This window comes from Atheta coriaria, unplaced genomic scaffold (assembly GCF_025399875.1).
Source record: "Atheta coriaria isolate IRGN ID8LTWV9N9 unplaced genomic scaffold, Caltech_Dcor_3.1 hic_scaffold_10_pilon, whole genome shotgun sequence".
Lineage (NCBI taxonomy): Eukaryota > Metazoa > Arthropoda > Insecta > Coleoptera > Staphylinidae > Dalotia > Dalotia coriaria.
Window position 1 is genome coordinate 8,907,027 of NW_027045452.1, and position 18,832 is coordinate 8,925,858.

General features: G+C 37.2%; 5 protein-coding genes and 1 long non-coding RNA gene across 11 annotated transcripts; 2 read left to right on the forward strand and 4 right to left on the reverse strand.

Annotated features, from left to right (window-relative positions):
- Positions 1–112: 112 nt before the first annotated feature.
- Positions 113–2,129, reverse strand: LOC135800375 (beta-1,4-glucuronyltransferase 1-like). Its single transcript, XM_065313597.1, has 3 exons — positions 1,060–2,129; positions 421–1,002; positions 113–361 (listed from the first exon to the last, which is right to left on the reverse strand). Exons 1-3 carry the CDS (start codon positions 1,543–1,545, stop codon positions 161–163), a joined length of 1,269 nt encoding a protein of 422 aa, XP_065169669.1. The 5' UTR covers positions 1,546–2,129; the 3' UTR covers positions 113–160.
- A 116-nt stretch (positions 2,130–2,245) lies between these two features.
- LOC135800373 (beta-1,4-glucuronyltransferase 1-like) lies at positions 2,246–3,902 on the reverse strand. The gene is made up of 3 exons (XM_065313595.1): positions 3,201–3,902; positions 2,564–3,145; positions 2,246–2,504 (listed from the first exon to the last, which is right to left on the reverse strand). The coding sequence occupies exons 1-3, from the start codon at positions 3,786–3,788 to the stop codon at positions 2,304–2,306; spliced, it is 1,371 nt and encodes a 456-aa protein (XP_065169667.1). The 5' UTR covers positions 3,789–3,902; the 3' UTR covers positions 2,246–2,303.
- Positions 3,903–3,907: 5 nt separating this feature from the next.
- Positions 3,908–15,321, reverse strand: C3G (C3G guanyl-nucleotide exchange factor). Of its 6 annotated transcripts, none has more exons than XM_065313588.1 (13): positions 14,903–15,320; positions 9,713–9,999; positions 8,516–9,347; positions 7,810–8,310; positions 7,620–7,748; positions 7,512–7,535; positions 7,159–7,366; positions 6,738–7,108; positions 6,636–6,647; positions 6,385–6,553; positions 5,658–6,302; positions 5,476–5,607; positions 3,908–5,412 (listed from the first exon to the last, which is right to left on the reverse strand). In XM_065313588.1, the coding sequence occupies exons 1-13, from the start codon at positions 14,943–14,945 to the stop codon at positions 5,262–5,264; spliced, it is 3,504 nt and encodes a 1,167-aa protein (XP_065169660.1). In that variant the 5' UTR covers positions 14,946–15,320; the 3' UTR covers positions 3,908–5,261. The 6 variants fall into 6 exon arrangements, with proteins under 6 accessions (XP_065169660.1, XP_065169659.1, XP_065169662.1 ...); XM_065313587.1 differs by having other exon boundaries at positions 6,636–6,650; XM_065313590.1 differs by lacking the exon at positions 7,512–7,535 and having other exon boundaries at positions 6,636–6,650; positions 14,903–15,319.
- LOC135800378 (uncharacterized) lies at positions 11,731–12,647 on the forward strand. Its single transcript, XM_065313600.1, has one exon. The coding sequence runs from the start codon at positions 11,936–11,938 to the stop codon at positions 12,539–12,541; it is 606 nt and encodes a 201-aa protein (XP_065169672.1). The 5' UTR covers positions 11,731–11,935; the 3' UTR covers positions 12,542–12,647.
- A 399-nt stretch (positions 15,322–15,720) lies between the features above and the next one.
- Positions 15,721–16,810, forward strand: LOC135800377 (leucine-rich repeat-containing protein 57). Its single transcript, XM_065313599.1, has 2 exons — positions 15,721–15,881; positions 15,967–16,810. The coding sequence occupies exon 2, from the start codon at positions 15,989–15,991 to the stop codon at positions 16,703–16,705; it is 717 nt and encodes a 238-aa protein (XP_065169671.1). The 5' UTR covers positions 15,721–15,881; positions 15,967–15,988; the 3' UTR covers positions 16,706–16,810.
- Positions 16,811–18,221: 1,411 nt separating this feature from the next.
- On the reverse strand, positions 18,222–18,830 carry LOC135800383 (uncharacterized). The gene is made up of 2 exons (XR_010550143.1): positions 18,510–18,830; positions 18,222–18,414 (listed from the first exon to the last, which is right to left on the reverse strand). It is a non-coding gene; the product is annotated as an uncharacterized lncRNA (long non-coding RNA).
- Positions 18,831–18,832: the final 2 nt, after the last annotated feature.

Here is an 18,832-nt window from a genome sequence, read left to right on the forward strand (position 1 = left end):
TAGGGGGCGCTCATGTTTGTGTAAATAGCCAGAATCGTATTTACATCGCTGAAGGCTGAACCTATACTTGTATTGCAATTGAAGTTATCTGTTGTAAAATTATAACAAATGATGCAATATGTTCATAATTTATTAGTAGATTAACAAAATCTAATATTTTTTAGAGGTAACACCCTTCTCTGTCTCCGTAAATACTTATTAAGGTCGGTTTTGTTATTTTTTCTTTCCACGCATTTGTTTTTTCCACTTCATTATTAAACGATTCTTTTTGCTCCACGTGAGTTTTAATTCCAGGTTTATGAACTATAAACGCATTATTAAGAACCAAGTAATCATAATCCAACAAGCACATTGCAAAACCCTATTAAAACCAAATAATAAAAGATAATAAAATAAATTTAAATAAATTTTGGTACTAACTTGTGACATTTTGTCTCCTTCACCTTCCCAAGTGTACCATTCATCAAAGAGTGGATCATCTTTAGTGCCCACATAAAATGGCTCCCAGGTATTTTGTTGTCCCACTCGTTTGGCGACAATAAACACATTCAAATCATCAGTTTCCATTTCTAATTCCCATTTTGAGAGATGAGGAATGGCGTGACACGATGAACACAAGTTTTCATGAAATAATTGCGCATCGCCTTTCTTTAAAAGTCCCTGCAGTTCAGTTTTGTTTTCTGGGACCTTTACAGTTTCACCTATTTCAAATATAGGTAGAACATAAACATAAGGACGTGTTTTTTCTTGTTTTTCTGGATCCACGCTTAACATATTCATAAATTTTGGTATAAAATTTACACTGGGATAAAGTTCTATATCAGCAGCAAAAACATAATGCGTTTGTGCACTTTGTCGAGCGACATTTCGTGCAACATTAATCGGGAATAAAAGTTCATGTTTCCGGCGATAGGTGTCTTCCGGGTGGACATTTTGATACGGTGCGGGACCATCACAAGTGTACGTATCTATATACGCATCAATAAATGAACGATTATTCATCTAAAACACTCAGCAGAGTTAATTGCTACACGTAAACAAATCCATTTGGTGAATTACCTGATAAGGAACATGTTGCTGATGGAAAAACACATGAAATGTAACCAGGTCCCGAATATTATCGATTGAATTCGGTGCACAATGTCGTAGATACGCGATACTTTTTAATGTAACTTCGAAATCATCACCTGGCGCATATAATGCGATACTAACCGGTCCTTGCCATCTTTGCATCAACGTAGGTAAATTATCCAGGAAGGTGTAATCAGCTGGCGCGGTAAAGGTGACACTTTCATGGGTACCAAAACTCTTTGATGCTTTTACATAATTATAAAGCACGATGTATTCACCATGTTGCCCAACATGAAATTTTTGTTGATTGTGTTCACAGTTTAGGCCACGATTTTGATTGTTTATGGTGTTTGGTACTTGCAGGTATTGTTTGAACTGACTGATGATGTCCGATTGGATGTTTACCAGTGTTATCACTAGGAATACTAAGCCAAACAAGAGCAGGTATAGAGTTGTGCGTGATTCCAACTGCATGGTAATCAATTGCAAAGTATTATCATACAGTGAAGTAAAATCTCAGTAAATTATTGAATTTCCGATTAATGTTATATCGAGATTTAATTGAAAGCTATCTAATCAATGTCTCAATTTGTTTGCAAAGCATGGAAAAGTTACAGTTTTGGGAATTGATAAAAGAACTGTACGTAAAACAACTTGTTTCCCCTCGAATCTAATTTGTGCTCTGAATTAATTAAATAAAACTTCATATCAGTTAATCTCGCCATTTAGATAGATAACGTAGATTTAACAAAAGTTTTATATTTGTTGGTTTTCTGCAATATGTGTTTTGAGGATACGCATGATAGGCAACCAAGTATACACCAAGAGGATATCCCCACCCACTTTTGCGGGTAGACCGCAAATATACAACTTTTCCAAGTTCTTCTCTTATCCCAGGTTGTCAGTTTAGGTTCTGCATCCCCCCACCACCACTCCTCATCTGTCATACATGGGTTTTCGCTTGACGTAATAAACACAATATACCAATAAAACCCAGTAAAACGATAAAAAGTAACGAACCGATTGCGGAACATGTCTACAACTGATAACAAACTACTACACGCCTATCAACATTTAATATAAACGCAGTTCCATGCAATTACATGTATTACCATGAAAATTTATAGGAATTTTTGCGCCAATGTCAATACTTATCAATGAATCCTTGCGCTGCCTCGTTTCACCTTTCTTTTTTTATTAACACAAGTCATAAATTATTTGAATAATTAAATTTACAGAAAACAACCTTTTCTGTCACCGTAAATACTTATCAGCATCGGTTTCGTCACCTGCTTCAACATGGCGTCCGATTTTCGCACTTCCTTGGCGAATGATTTCACCTGCTCTTTGGAATGCTTAATCCCGGGTTTATGGATTATGAAAGCATTATTGAGAATCATGTAATCATAATCCAATAAGCACATTGCAAAACCCTATTGAAACCAAATAATAAAAGATAATAAAATAAATTTGAATAAATTTTGGTACTAACTTGTGACATTTTGTTTCCCTGGCCTTCCCAGCTGTATCTTTCATCAAAAAGTGGATCTTCTTTGGTGCCTACATAAAATGCCTCCCAGACACGATGTTTACCAACCCGTTTACCAATAGTAAACACATCCAAATCTTCAGTTTCCATTTGTTTCTCCCATTGAGTGAGGTTAGGTATTGCATGACAAGAAGCGCATATTCTTTTATGAAACAATTGCGCTTTTCCTGTTTTCAGCTTCGCCTGCAACTCAGTTTTATTCTCAGGCACATGCTTAGTATCCCCAATCTCAAAAATAGGCAGGACATAAATCCTTGGGCGAGTTCCTCGCACATGCTCTGGATGTACGCTTAACATTTTCATAAATTTTGGTATGAAATTCACACTAGGATAAAGTTCTATATCAGCAGCAAAAACATAATGCGTCTGTGCACTTTGGCGCGCTGTATTTCGCGCAACATTAATCGGGAATAAAAGATCATGTTTGCGACGGTAGGTGTCCTTCGGGTGGACATTTTTGTACGGTGCAGGACCATCACATGTGTACGTATCTGTGTAGGCGTCGATTAATGGACGATTGTTTTTCTAAATCAAACCACAATTAAATCCACCATATAAATAACATTCAATGTGGTTTTACCTGTTTCGGCACATGCTGCTGATGAAAAAACACATGAAACGTAACCAAGTCTCTGATATCATCGAATGAATTCGGCAAACAATGGCGGATATACGCGATGCTTTTTAAAGTGACTTCGAAATCATCACCAGGCGCATATAGGGCAACACTAACAGGTCCTTTCCATCTTTCTACTAACGTTGGTAAATTATCTAAGAAAGTATAATCCGCAGGCGCTGTAAATGTCACACTTTCATGACATCCGAAACTCTTTGTCGCTTTGACAAAATTATAAAACACTACATATTCACCCCGCTGACCAACATTAAACTCCGCGCGTCTTCCTTCACAATTCACAGCGTGTTTAACCTTTAACAATTCATCACCAGTTAGGTTATGTATAGAGGTTATGTCACCGGCGCTATCCACCAGTAAACTTGAACTGTTTTCACCGTCAAACACAGCGATATCATTGAATGTGTCGTTTAAAACATTTGCAAAGTGTTGAAATTCACTAATAGTCCGCCATTGAATATTAACTAGGGTTATTATCACTAAAAGGAAGCCTGTCAAGAGGAGGTACAGACTAGTGCGCGATACGAGTCGCATTGTAACCGATTGCCGACTGTCACCAAAAGCGCTAGTTTATACTGCGCCGGATTGATTGGCTCAATGCAAGCGAAAACTGATAAGCCGCAATTTAAGGTGAGCGAGCATTAGACTCCTAATCATATTTCAATTAGATTTTTTTATTGGTTGAGGTTTTAAGCGACAAATGAACTAATCACACTCTCAACCGGTGCGTGGTGCGATGTAAAGTTACAAATTCGCGCGCATAAATTGAACCCAAACAATCGATAATATAACTTTCACACGCACAACACACACACACACAAGAAAATATTGTGTGCAACATTTAAAAAATCATCGATAAATCGAACAAAGTGAAACATTTACATCTCATTGAGTATTCATCGTATTCACAATTAAAAACAAAATTCACTTAGTAATATATATAGTTTGACTAATTGCCTAGAATACTTTTTTTCATCATCTTATAATCATTGTCCTACGTGTACATAGCTTACTTAATCTTTAATTAGGCCTTCTAATCATATTTTGTTTCATGTGCGACGTAAAAACCATGGCGTGGAAACAAAATGACGTAAGAAGCGTTCGGATGAACAGAATTTACAAAATATATATAGTTTAGTATAAAAAATATTATCACAGTGCGAACAACTTGTATAGAATCCGCATTAATCCGAAACACAATCGACGATAAAACCAGTATAAATAAAAATGCGCACGGAAATACACAAAATGGCCGCCGCGCCCCGCCGCGCTAATAAGCTTTGATAAAAATGACACACACCAAACCAAATGTTGCACAATTCGCACAATGTTTCTGGTTTCCCTTATTCATCTAGAATTAGTTTATTACTTTGACTAACACGCGACATCGCTTATCACACACACACACGCACGCGCACACACATAAATATGTATCGTATGCGGAATCAAACTAATGATTACAGATTAAATTATGTTTCAATGACAAGTAAAACAGAAGAGTGTGTGTGATGAATACACTCTTTTGTTTTTATGTTTTGTTTATGTTTTGTATGTGTTGTCTCTTTTTTTGGTTATAATATGTACAAATAGAAGTAATCAGTCGTCGTTTTAAATAGTTTCCATTTAGATTTTAGCAAAAAATAAAATCGTGTAATAGAAAATGTACGCTCATGCCCAAAAATATCGCACGTGTAAATTCATTTACATTTAGTTTCGTTTGCTTTGCCAATTTGTTTGTTTTGTTTTTGATATTTTAAGTCGTTGCATTTGGTTCGAAACATTCATCAATCTTTAAATCACTCTCTTTGTAATGTTTGTTAGTTTGTTTGTAAATGAAAAGTTAGGTTACGTGATTATTTCTGACATTTCATAATGTTGTAGGTTATGTTTCACGTGTTTGTGTTTTTTTTTTTGTTTGGGGGGTAATATTGCACCTAATTTACGCAAATAAAAGCAACGGATGGAAATAAACGATAAATCTGAAGCGTTTTAGGCGTGCGGATGCAACTAAGTCGCCGTCTTTTTACCGCCGCGTGGCTTGATGTTCTCCGACATCTGCCACATCGCGTCCTCGCTGATGTACTGCTCGAAATCACCGAAGAACGCGATGATTCGATCGTTTTTCTTGAATGTGTACGTTGTACTACTGTTTGATAAACTTTAAACACAAAAAAACACCAAATTAATACTAAATTTTAAGGTGATTTTGTTATATAATTACCATTTTTTGAAATCTTTCATATTTTCTACGATATTATGCTGTTGGCATCGCTTTGAAAAGTTAATATAGTTATTCGGCAGCAGATTACTGTTTCCAATATGCACAAAAGTCAAATCCTGCAGGACTAACCCACTAAAACCACAAAATCAATTTCAAAAAATTTAAGGTTATGTAATACATACATGTACGGTATACATGGCGGTGATGCATTCGCTAACGCTTGTCGATACGCCCGGAAACTCGACGAGCTGTCAATCAACGCACAATATTCTTTCAAACCCTCCTGCACGTGTTTCTGCCATTCTAATCGCCTCACAGGCGCAGAATCCAACGCACTCAACAATGCCAGATATGAATTAAAGTTATTAATCTTCCGCAGATGCTTCATGATCTTAATGAATTTCATAAAGTACTTCTCGCGGTCTTTACCATCGCACTCCAGAATGCGCGTGCGTGCCCAATAAGACATCTTATTGAAATGCTCCGTGAAACGCGTCAAATTCTTACTGCGTTCCTCATTCTGCTCTTGTGCCCAAATCAAAACCTCAGGGATTTCGATTTTTTGAAACAACTCAGCATCTAACAACGTCATTTGTTCCGCTATTTGCTCCGACTTAAAATCTAATATGGTACAAGACCCCGGACCAAGCAAACCGACCGTATGCAGTGTATTATGATGATCTTTACGTTGTGACAGTTCTTTGGCCAAGTGTTTCTCGATGAGTTTCACACGCAATGCTTTCGCTAGGGTTAATTCCCCGCCTGTGATCAACAACTGCACGAAATCCATCAGTTTTTGTTGCAAAGTGGAGTCTAAATCATTCGCACTAATAAAAAACAAACAAAATGAGTTAAAACGTGTAAAAATTAAGTTAATAACACAAATTAACCTAAAATATGTTTACTTACGTTAAGTCGTTGACGACGCGTACTAACAGCGCGAAGGATTCACGCGATCGCGGTTTTTTATCCGGCTGACAATAGAAGTAATTGTAGCGTCGTATCAGCTTACCAATCAAGTCGAACGGCGTGACAAATGTGCGATAAGTAGTTAAAAATGCTTCTTGATATGAATAACCTGCAAACATAACCTATAATCAATACTATCCTCATAAAAAACACTATATTTAATCGTTTTAAGTGATTTTAACGATGTTTACCTGTTTCCTTATCTTCTATCAACCAGAAAGCAATAAAATAATCGTTTAAAGTTGAAATTAAACATGATATTATCAATAACTAAATAAATATAGGTACTTTACCTGATTTACTGCCTTTGGTAGCTTCGATAATCAACGCATCTATCGTCCCGCCACGTATATCATAACCATCATCTTCCGGTTTCTTCCTGATGAGATATTTAGCTATATCCGTCTCTTCCATCAAGTCCAACTCTGTTTCCTCATCTTTTTGTTCATCTTCCGACTTTGGTGTGTTCTCCAGAAGATCCGGCAATGGCTCAACTGGTGTTTTTATTTCCGGTACACTACTTATAGTGCTTTGTGGTGTCGATGGCGGCGATTTGTAACTATTGCGTGATTTCCTCGGCGGTAGCGCTGGTGGCAAACCAGTTATACCAGCACTTTGCGGTGTTGGTGGGAGGTTAGGAGATTTCATTGGTGAAGATATCGGACTAAATAATTAAAAATTACTAAAAATAATTTAAAAGTAAGGTTAACTAACCTAGAATCTCCTGATGGATGCGCAACGATAAGCGAATGCATCTGCGAGTGCGCAGTGCGACTGGTCGTATGCGCAAACGAGCACGATTGCGTCGTGGGTAAACCAGGTGGCGTTGGTGACGGCGGCCACGCTACATGCATAGAATGCCGCATGAACTCTTGATCGTTGTTGTGCGAACAATTACCGAACATCTCCATGTAAGCCATGACTGCAACGTACACACACACACATCATAAATTACCTCCCATTCTTAAAATATTTCACCTACACAAAATGGCGGAATATAAGCGTATTGTAAGCAATGGAAATCAAAATGGCGCAAATAAAATACGTGTGTCTTGCGGCCCACTTACCGGAGTAAGCCACCGATTGGAACACTATGGAACACAAATACAAACAGTCATGTTATTTCCGACACCCACACCCACACACCAACACCAAACATAACCTTAAACACTTACTATGTTTCTTTTTGGGTGGTAACGGCGGCGGTTTGCCGTTGTCCACGCAGATACTGCTGGAAATACTCGCGCTTGTCGATAGGGATTGCTGGGACTGATGCATTAGACATGTTACAATCTTTTCACCGTCTAAAAACATAAATTTACATACATAAGCATAACTTAACCTAAAAAAGAACATAAAACTAACCTGAAACTTCTGGTACGTTATCATAGGGTGAAGGTAACCTCTCTTTATTCCGGCGTGTCTTCATGGGTATCGCTGGCGGGGTGTTTTCATCATAAGGTAGCAATCCACCATCAACTTCATCCAATTGCAACATGAGACTGTTCTTACTCATTGTAGAAATACTACTGCTTGTTGTAGATGATGTAGTTTCAACTACCTGACTTAAATTTTGAACTACACTCTCGGATTTTGTCATTTCTAGCGATGAGGAAGTTATTGATGAGGATTTCGTCGTGGTGCTGTGTGACCAATGCGTGCTCTGTTGAGAACTACGCTTGGAACAACTAGAATTCCGCTGGGATTGTGAATCTATGGAAACAATACCCGAATCTGTATTTGACAAGCGATTATACTGGAAATGATTGACGTGATGATCATTCCGCTGGTTTGTTAGTGTGATGTAACAATTATCGCTTGTGTCATCCCAGTTGCAGTTACCGTTTGATCCATAGCAATTACCATCTGAAATATTGAAAATATAAGAATAAAAATGGTTAAATTTGAGGTTATTTTTAGTTTTTTCGCTATAACTTCGAAATTAACCAAGATAGAAACATGCTTTTTTTACTAAAACATTCATTTTGATGTGTACTATAATAATAACGAATAAAAACTGTTGAATTGTTAATAGTTTATGAATAAATTAAGAAATTTGTAGGAAAATTACCTTCAATATCGTGTAAATCATTCTCTAAAGCCGTATCACTATCATCTACGTTTTGGTCCATTAAAGCTGATATTTCCTCCTCTTCCCGGCTTTGATTGAGCACCGAGTCCATACTGCCTCCACTGGCAGACAACAACGAACTAGAATCCTCCGGAGACCGCGAATGCAACGAAACCCGCTCTAAACTAGAGTTAAAAGTATCAAACTCAAGATGGCGCGCGTGTTGCCCAATCCGCTGCCGTGTCTTCGGCGGTAATGGCGGCGGAGGTGTACCTGCACCCGGCAATGGCGGCTTCGGCGGAGGCGTAGAATCACGCAAAATAGATTCAGAACTATGACTACCACGAACCATGCCGGGATTCCGCGACGTTTGTTCCAATATCTCGCGTTCGCGCGGTGTTAACGGAATGTCCGGTAAAGAATTCCGCTGTGAATTCATATCGGTGCTGATATTGGCGTAACTATTACGCGCGGTGGATTTATGCGCATTGTGCGTGACATGCGCATGCGTATGCGCGATACGCTCCTGACACAAACGTATTAAATCTTTTACAGAGTCCTCTACGACCTGGACAACTTCAGCGACGGTTTTCTCTTCTAAACATGATGTGTCCAAGAGGGCATCGTCGCAGAGTTTTATCAAACGCGCTACACTTTGATACATTCGGTGCGTTGCTGAGCGTACACTCGGACTATAATCATCTCCCATTGAAGACTTGACCAATAAATTTATATGCCAGACTGTATCCAGGACGATTGTACCATTACCGGGTAACATCTCGAGTTTATTCTTGGAAATCACATCGAGGAAGTGCTTCAAAGTGACTTGAATCTGAAAAATAATAAAATAACAATTTTGAGGTTAGTTTGGTTGCATATATCACCAGGATAGAGAAGTGAATTGAGGTTGTATAAGTTAGAAATCTACTTTACCGACATTTTAAAATAAGAACATATAATTTACCGACATTCCAATATGAAAGCATCTACTTTACCGACATTTATGTTTTCTTTTAGTTTTTCATCAATAACTCAAAAACTAAACACGAAAAAACAAAAATTCTTTCACAAAAAGATTCAGAATTAAATTCCACATAAAAATAACCAAAAATTTAACCAGAAAAAATATTATTCCGCAAGTTACAAGTCACTAAACTCAAAAAAATAAAATAAAACCTCAAATTAAGGTTATATTACCTGTTTGGCTAATGCATCGAACTCATGCGCAGGTCCTTTATCCGCCCGCAAGACAATCTGCGCCTGCGCATGCGCATGATCCACATCCTGCTCATGATGTTTGATTGGTCGTCCTTTTGGCGAAGCACTGCGTACGCCAATCCCGCCCGGACTCCGCATCGCCGAGATCTTCTCGAGGAATTCGTCTTTGAACGACCTCGCACGCCTTGCGAGCTTCGTGCTCTTGGTGTTCTTGAACGAGGCTTTATGCCCGCCCGCCAGCGGGGACGGCGACGCACTCTCGCATTCTGCAACCGAAGACAACACATTAACATATTTATACATCACTTGGTTTACGCGCACATCGCAGTGAGTAATAGACTTAAGTAAAGAGTCATTTATTTTGTGATTTATCTAGTAACTTCGCCGAAAGATAAGAAAATCAAAAAATTGTTTGTTTATCATGCGATTATGGATTTATCACCGGTGATATTGCAAGCGCAATGTAATTAAATTAGTCGTAAGATAGTAAATAATTTCTAAGTGTACTTAAGTAATGATTTTTTTTTACTTGGATTTAAGTTGTGCACGACCCACAAACCGCCAACGACAAAACACGACTAATCATATTCAGTATGCAGTGTGACTTAAGTTAAGTTAAGGCAAAAGTCAGTCGCTTGAGGATGTGAAGGAGTGTGCTATGTATAAATGGTGAGTAATGACCACGACGCGCGTCATTATAAACACAGGACCGGATTTAAATTGTTTTTTCGCAATAATTTCTAAAATAATTGACTTAGAAACGTGATTTTTTTACTTAAATATTTGTTTTGTTATATATTATAATACTGACTAATAAAAAAATTAATTTTGTTAATGGTTTGGTGGTAAATTAAGAAAAATGATGGAAAATGATTGTAAATATTAGTTTTTTTGTACTACGTAATTATTTATGTGTGCTATTGCGTCATCTAGTGGCTGTGGGGGAGGATGCAACCGACGAACGTCAACAACACATTCACGCTCACGCATAAATAAACATTAAATGTTAGTCATCATCATAATGATCAGCGCTGTGATGCGCGTTGATTGTGTTTATTTTAGCGCGCGTCGTGTTGCGTCACTGGAACTGTTTTGATTGTTTTTCCAGGCAATAGAAATCTTTTTTGTAAATAATACTCGAGTATATTGATGTAGCACTAGGATATAGAAGTGAATTGAGGTTATATATGCGGTTTGTAAACATATTAGAAATCTACTTTATCGACATTTACGTTTTTTATTAATAACTCGGAAAATAAAAGTGATAGAATTAAAATTATGATGAAAATTGATTGGGAATTAAATTTTGGAACATGAGAAGTGAAAATTTTATAGGAAAAATTATTATTTTGTAGGTTATAAGTCAGTAAAGTTGAAAAAGAGAATAAAGTAGTGAATTTATGTTATATAGATTTTGTATATGCTAGGAGACCTACATTACCGACATTTAAAAATATAAACATCTAATTTACCGACATTCCAATATGAGAATATCTACTTTACCGACATTTATGTTTTTTGTTAACAACTCGGAAAATAAAAGTGGTAGAATTAAAATTATGATGAAAATTGATTGGGAATTAAATTTTGGAATAAAATAAGTGAAAATTTTATAGGAAAAATTATTATTTTGTTAGTTATAAGTGAGAAAAGTTGAAAAAGAGAATAAAGTAATGAATTTATGTTATATACGTTTTGAATATGCTAGGAGACCTACATTACCGACATTTACAAATAAGAACATCTAATTTACCGACATTCCAATATGATAACAACTACTTTACCGACATTTATGTTTTCTCTTAGTTTTTCATCAATAACTCAAAAACTAAAAGTGATAAAATGAAAATTCCTTCAAAAATAGATTCAGAATTAAATTCTGCAACAAAATAACCAAAACTTTTACAACAAAAAACATTTTACTGCAAATTACAAACCAGTAAACTAAAAAATCACAATTTTCCTTCAAAAAAGATGATTTTCTCTAAACCTATAAAAACCTAGTGTGCGTTAGTTTTGTTTATAACCTGTCACACGGCATCTCTCGGCATAACACGTCAAATCACGCACAAAAATTCCATCGACGTCGTCATACACTAAAAAATATCATTTTTTACCATAAAAAATCTATACAAGTGTTATACACCCCCCACAATCATCCCACCCACAAAATATCACCCTAAACATTAATATTCAATCACAATGGACGAGAAAAATTCCGACGTGAGCGCCAGTCAAGCACTGAAGGAAACAGCAGAGTTAAGCGACATCAGACGCACCGCGCCCTCTGAGCGCGCCGCGCAGGACTCCGAACTAAAGATCGAGATCGACCAGAGCGGTAAATACGACAACACCACCATCGAGACAGTGTACGAGAACACCGTCCTGGATAAAACCGTCTCATCAGCGACAGCATCACGCACAACTGCAAGTTCCGCGCCTGGTAATACCTCCTCGCCGTCGCAAATCAACAACGTCCAAGAACGTTCATCGGTGCGTTCCGGACGCCTGAATAAACTACGAGATCACTCGAGTAATATCTTCCCGGTCGGATGCATGGGTTGCAGGGAGAATGACAGCTTACCGAGTCCCAGGCGTTTGATGGACGCAAGTGAAGCGTCCAAGGATACAATCGGGCATATTGAAAACACGCCACGCAAAGCAAGTATGAAACCCGAGTGTAATATCACGCGGAATCCGTTACTAGGCACCGGATTCACATCGAGGGAGATTCTGGATCCGGATGTTGATAATAAAATGAATGGACCACGAGTGCCACCTGGTGGATTCTCACAAGGCTTATGGTAGTCAACGCATGCGCATGATTCATCGTCATGTAAAAAAATGAAATTATTGTGACATTTCAGAGATGTATTTTTGGTTGCCTAAGGTAAAATTAAACATTTATATAATGCGGAAGCGTAAAGTGAAAGGAAAGCGTCGCGAGTGCCGCCTGGTGGATTTTCGCATGAATTTATAGTCATGTGAAAGGTGTATGTTTGGTTGCCTAAGTTAAAATTACAAGTTTGTACAATTTGTAAGTGTAAAGTGAAAGGAATGCGACACGAGTGCCGCCTGGTGGATTCACGTATGAATTAATAGTCATGTGAAAGGTGTATGTTTGGTTGCATAGCTTAAAATTAAACATTTGTATAATGCGGAAGCGTAAAGTGAAAGGAAAACGTCGCGAGTGCCGCCTGGTGGATTCCCGCATGAATTTATAGTAATGTGAAAGGTGTATGTTTGGTTGCATAGCTTAAAATTAAACATTTGTTCAATGCGGAAGCGTAAAGTGAAAGGAATGCGTCGCGAGTGCCGCCTGGTGGATTCACGTGTGAATTAATAGTCATGTGAAAGGTGTATGTTTGGTTGCCTAACTTAAAATTAAGAGTTTGTGCACCTTGTAAGCGTAGAATGTCATTTTCGTCTATGACGGCGAATGAGAGCAGACGTAGCGTGGCGGCGTCGCGACGCGCGCGTCTATTTTCGGCGAGTGTGTATTTTCGCGTCGCGGGCATTGCACTTTGCACAAACATTTTTTATACAACACTAAATTTAAATTTAAACACACTGTATGTTATATTATGTGATAGAACAAAGTAAACACTGAAAATTTTACAACATTCGTTGGTGAATGCATAAAACAAACTAAATTTCACCGCCGGAATTTTCTGGCACTGCGAATATTTCTAAAATTACATTTTGTTTTTGGCAATGACGCAGAACAACCATTTTGTGGATTTTGTGGGTGGTGACATCATTGTTTTGGAAATGGCGCCATCTGTTGAGCAGCTTTTTTTCAAGTTGGGAATTAAAAATAGATAAATGTGTTGATGTTTTATGTTTTGGTAATTACTCTAATTAAGTCCGTGAGTCGGCGAGTTGCAGCGTGCACGCATGACGTAACATTTATTATTAGACGCGATGAAAATGCTTAATTGAGACTAATCAGTTCTCTGGAACTGGAATCCACAAAAAAAATAATAAAATAAAAGTTTTTGGTGAATAACTTTTTAATGCAACAAGTTAAAAATGTAATTCTTGTGATTGTATGCAGAATTTAATTCTGCGTTGATTATTGAAAGAGTTTTTATTGTATTTTTATTAGTTTTCGGGTTATTAACCAAAAACTAATACAAAACGCGAAAGTCGATAAGGTAGATTCCAAACTTGACAAAAATGCCAAATAACTTCTAAATGCAACAAGTTAAAAATACAATTCTTGCAATTTTATGCGTGGAATTTAATTCTGTGTCCATTGCCGAAAGAATTTTAATTATATCTCAATTAGTTTTCGAGTTATTAACAAAAAACTAATAAAAAACACGAAAGTCGATAAAGTAGATAACAAATTTAACATAAATGCCAAATAACTTTTGAACGCAACAAGCTAAAAATACAATTCTTGCAATTTTATGCGTGGAATTTAATTCTGTGTCCATTGCCGCAAGAATTTTAATTATATCTTCATTAGTTTTGGAGTTATTAACGAAAAACTAATAAAAAACACGAAAGTCGATAACATTATTCCAAACTTGACAAAAATGTCAAATAACTTTTGAATGCAACAAGTTAAAAATACAATTCTTGCAATTTTATGCGTGGAATTTAATTCTGCGTCCATTACTGAATGAATTTTAATAATATCTCAATTAGTTTTCGACTTATTTACAAAAAACTCATAAAAATCACAAATATCGGTAAAGTAGATTCCTAACATGACCTAAACTATACCATATATTTTATATGACATTTTATTGTTGCTTAACCTCAATTTTTAACCGTTTTACAATATTTATCCAACATTTATGTTACTTACATTGTAAACGCGCGTGTTTACATGTAAGAAAGGCGCGCGCGTGTGGAATTTCACCAACGAACGTGAGAAAATGCGATAAACGTGCAATGTGTAATGTAAAGTGTAACATTGCATAATCGGAAAACGTGCGCGAGACGCGAGATGCCTTGATGCATCCGGGTCTGACCGGGCCCGAACAGGGTGCAACAACCTGCCACCACCACCACCAGCACACTAGCAAAATCACCCAATAACCCAATATTCGTCCTTGATTTGTCCTTGCACAGCGCAAAAAAACAAACAAAACACTCAAATGATTGCGCAAATTATTGATTGATTGATATAATAATAACGATGATGAATTATTTTACCTTGTGGTACATGCTTGCCGGCAGTCTTCGGTGTGCTCGTCATCGTTTCCGGCCTTCCGGTCTTCCGGTTCACGACGACGCCGATCGCAGACTCGCGGCTGGATCGGAATCGATCATTTTCACACCGCACGCATCGAACACAATCACCATTCAAGCCGCTGTGGCAGACACATCTTCATTTCGTGTATTTATGCCGCACTGAACGTGGAATAATTGAACAATCCGGTCGTGTTGTGTGTCGAGCGTGTTTTGTTTGCGCGTTTGTTTGTTTGCGGCGATTGTTTCGCGACGAACCGGATACGGTATGCAGCAGCAGCGCGAAGACGACGATCTCGACGAAGATGTCATCCGTGATGTGACATCTGACACTGCGCGAGCAGCGGCCGCGCGCAATGCACAGACCCGCACGGAACAAAACCCGACGCGATCGATACCGCACCGCCGGTCGCAAACGCAAGAAAAAACGGAATGTTGAGATAAACTAAAGATGCGACAAGTTTTACATATTCACCACTAGAGGGCCACAAGTATACATTTAAATTTATAGTAAAATTAAACAATTTTTTGTGTTTTAAACTAAATAAACATGAATTAAACTTGAAAAAGTAAAGAAATATCATAAATTTATTAATATTTTATTGATTTTAATATAATTATTGTGTTAAATTTAAAAAAATATCAATAAGCAACCCAATATACACACATCTAGGGTTAACATATGCTGGAACTTACACCTACGATACTTGAATACCTAGCAATATACTTATATATTTGTTAACCCTACATTTTACTTCAACTCTTTACCGTTTGATGGCGCTGTGTTCCGTTCAGACTGCTGCAATTTACATCGACTCCCAGCACTAGGGCACAATAAAAATATCCTCTACTCACATTATCAATTATTAAAACGCTAATAAACCGCACTCAACCTGGTGCTACGCATCGCCACCAACATTCTCCGCCAGATTTACAATAAACCGTAAGCATTCGAATCAATAACACAAAAATCTTTCACCAAAAAAAATCAACAAGTGATTTACTTATTGATAAATGTAAATTTTTAGTTGTTCAATGTGTTAAAAAGTCATGGGCAACGCCGGAGTGAAACACCACGTCGATACAGCGAAAAAGACAGGTGTGCTCAAAGTCTCCCAGAGCAAACTGAATGAATTCCCACAGGATTTCCTCCAATGTGAAGGCAACCTGCGAACACTTGACATCTCAGACAACAAATTCATCACTTTGCCCAATGAAATCGCCCGATTCATTCATTTGAAAAACCTCAACCTCAACAAGAATAAACTCACCAAGATCCCGGATTGTATCGGGGCGCTTACAAAACTGGATACGCTGAGTGCATGCAACAATAACCTGACAAGTTTGCCTCGGACAATATCAAATCTGATTCATTTGAAGGCTGTATACTTGTCGGACAATCATTTCAAAGAGGTACCAACTGTTTTCTGTGGGTTGAAGCACCTGGATGTGTTGGACCTGTCACGCAATGATATTACATCGATTACCGGTGATATTTCCACGTTGAATGTCACAGAATTGAATCTAAATCAAAATCAGATTGCGGAGTTGTCCGGGCAGATAGCGCTGTGTCCGCGCTTGAAAACGCTGCGATTAGAAGAGAATTGTCTGCAAATTACAAGTATTAGCCCGCGGATCCTCACGGATAGTAAGATATCTAATCTTACACTTGAGGGGAATTTATTTGAGATGAAACAATTGCAAGAGTTGGATGGTTATGAGGCGTACATGGAGCGATACACGGCGGTGAAGAAGAAGTTGTTTTAAGTATATTTGCAACAACTATTATACACACTATTCTATTTTATCTATTTATATTTATCTATTTCTACACACTGTGTTATTTAGTTTTTTATTATATACTTGATTATATTTTCTTTGTTTACGCTTAAGAAACGATGAAAACAAGCAACAGATTTGGTTAAAATGGGACCAAATGCTTCGAAAACAATCCTCAATCGTTAGTTTTTGTGTGTAGTGCATTGAGGTTAGAATGATAGTCTTTCACACACCACTCTTAGAGCTTATAATATCACCATACACCTAATAACCTCAAAATAAAACCAATATCATCTTTATCTTGAATATTATAGGTTATATTGGTTTTATTTTGTGGTTTTGACAACTTGTCAATTAATCCACGTCCCTTATGAATGAGAAGTGCTCTTGCGAAACCCCTCGCCGCCATTTACGCAAATTTTCCTAAAGATATAAACGTATTTTGTGTTAATTTGCTAGAATCACAGTTAATCTAGTCATAGGCAACCAATTATACACAATATTGCAACACACATTTAAATCATTCAGATATCAACTAATCCTGTTTTGATTAACTAAACTACTGGTGCTAATCGACGTCAAATATATATATCGTGAATATTTTTATCAATATCGTGTGTCTGTGCGTCTGCTGTGTGTGAATTCGCCGCCATTTTGATGCACGCTTTCGGTGTTACATTACGCATTGGTGTTGTTTGTGAATGTTTGTCTATTCGTAATACGAAACTATAGATGTAAATATACAGTGTGTTCGTCAGCAGCACACTGTATATCCAAAAAATATAGATAACATGGATGTTTTTTGAATTAATCGATGTGTCAACTTGAAAATTCTTTGTCAACACACGCTCACACTAAATATTTATCGATGAAAAATGACTATCATCTTGATTGTTACATTTGAATGTTCGTTTATATATGAAATATTGCGTTGAGATTGGAAAATGTTTAAGCTGAATTTACGATTTGCTCATGAATCTGCGTCTCTGTGTCAATAACTGTGAATATGTATTTTTTCTACTTTTCTACTGTGTCTGTGTGCGTCACACTGCGTCTTCACTGCAAAACGAACATTTTCATATTTAATATTATGATATTATGATGGATATACGAATTACATACATACGAACTTTAAGCATTTATTGTAAATGATTAAATAATAAATCTAACAGACGTGAATATGGGTTGTGATTACTTTACTATATGCAACCCAACATACACAAGTTATACTCATAAGTCAAAACCAGTTTATCAACTTTCACCTACCGAAAAATATGTGTAACATATAAATAGAACAAGTAAACACTTCAAAACACGTAACCTTGGATCAAAATCACCAAACAAACAACTTAAATCAACAAAAATCTAAAAAAAACTTATTTATCGCATGGATGTCGGTAATACAGATTCCTACACTAACCTTACTTCATCTCACTGTTATCGCTGTTGAATTACGGCATAACAAACTTGTTTATTGCATAAAATTTGATTAAATTATCGATGATTTAATTATATGCACTTGCTAAACGCGTTTTATTACGTTTGTTAAGTTCAACCGGCGCTCGCACGCCTTGCCAACATTTCCAACATAATATTATTGCGGATATAAATAGATCACACGATTATAATAGGACAATGCATCACGCCGGGCGTAGTAAAACCGGCCTTGTAATAGTATTCCACGCAGAATGTTATGACTGGCGTGTGGAAAATAAAAATTACGAACGCACCCAACCGAAAACGTGAATAATTCATTAATATTTTACAAATACCAGTTAATATGGTTGCCTACCTTGAATATAACTTCATGTTTAGGTGTATTTATTCTTCTGCTAGCGGTGCAAAAGTTGTTTTTCTGCTTTGAAGTGTCGCAAGTCTTGCACAGCGCAAGAAACCTAGGCGATAATTTACAATTTATACATTTGCAATGTCGAAGTTTGTGTTGTGTGGACGAAATGTGTGACTCGTGTCACCTCGCACGTCGTCGGGTCCACATTGCGGGAAGCCATTGCCTCCACAAACCGACCAATCACCGACGAGTATTTTACAACCATATGCGCATCCGCTGACTACGTGTATGTTATGCAACTGTGTGTGCGTGCTTGCAAGCGGAGT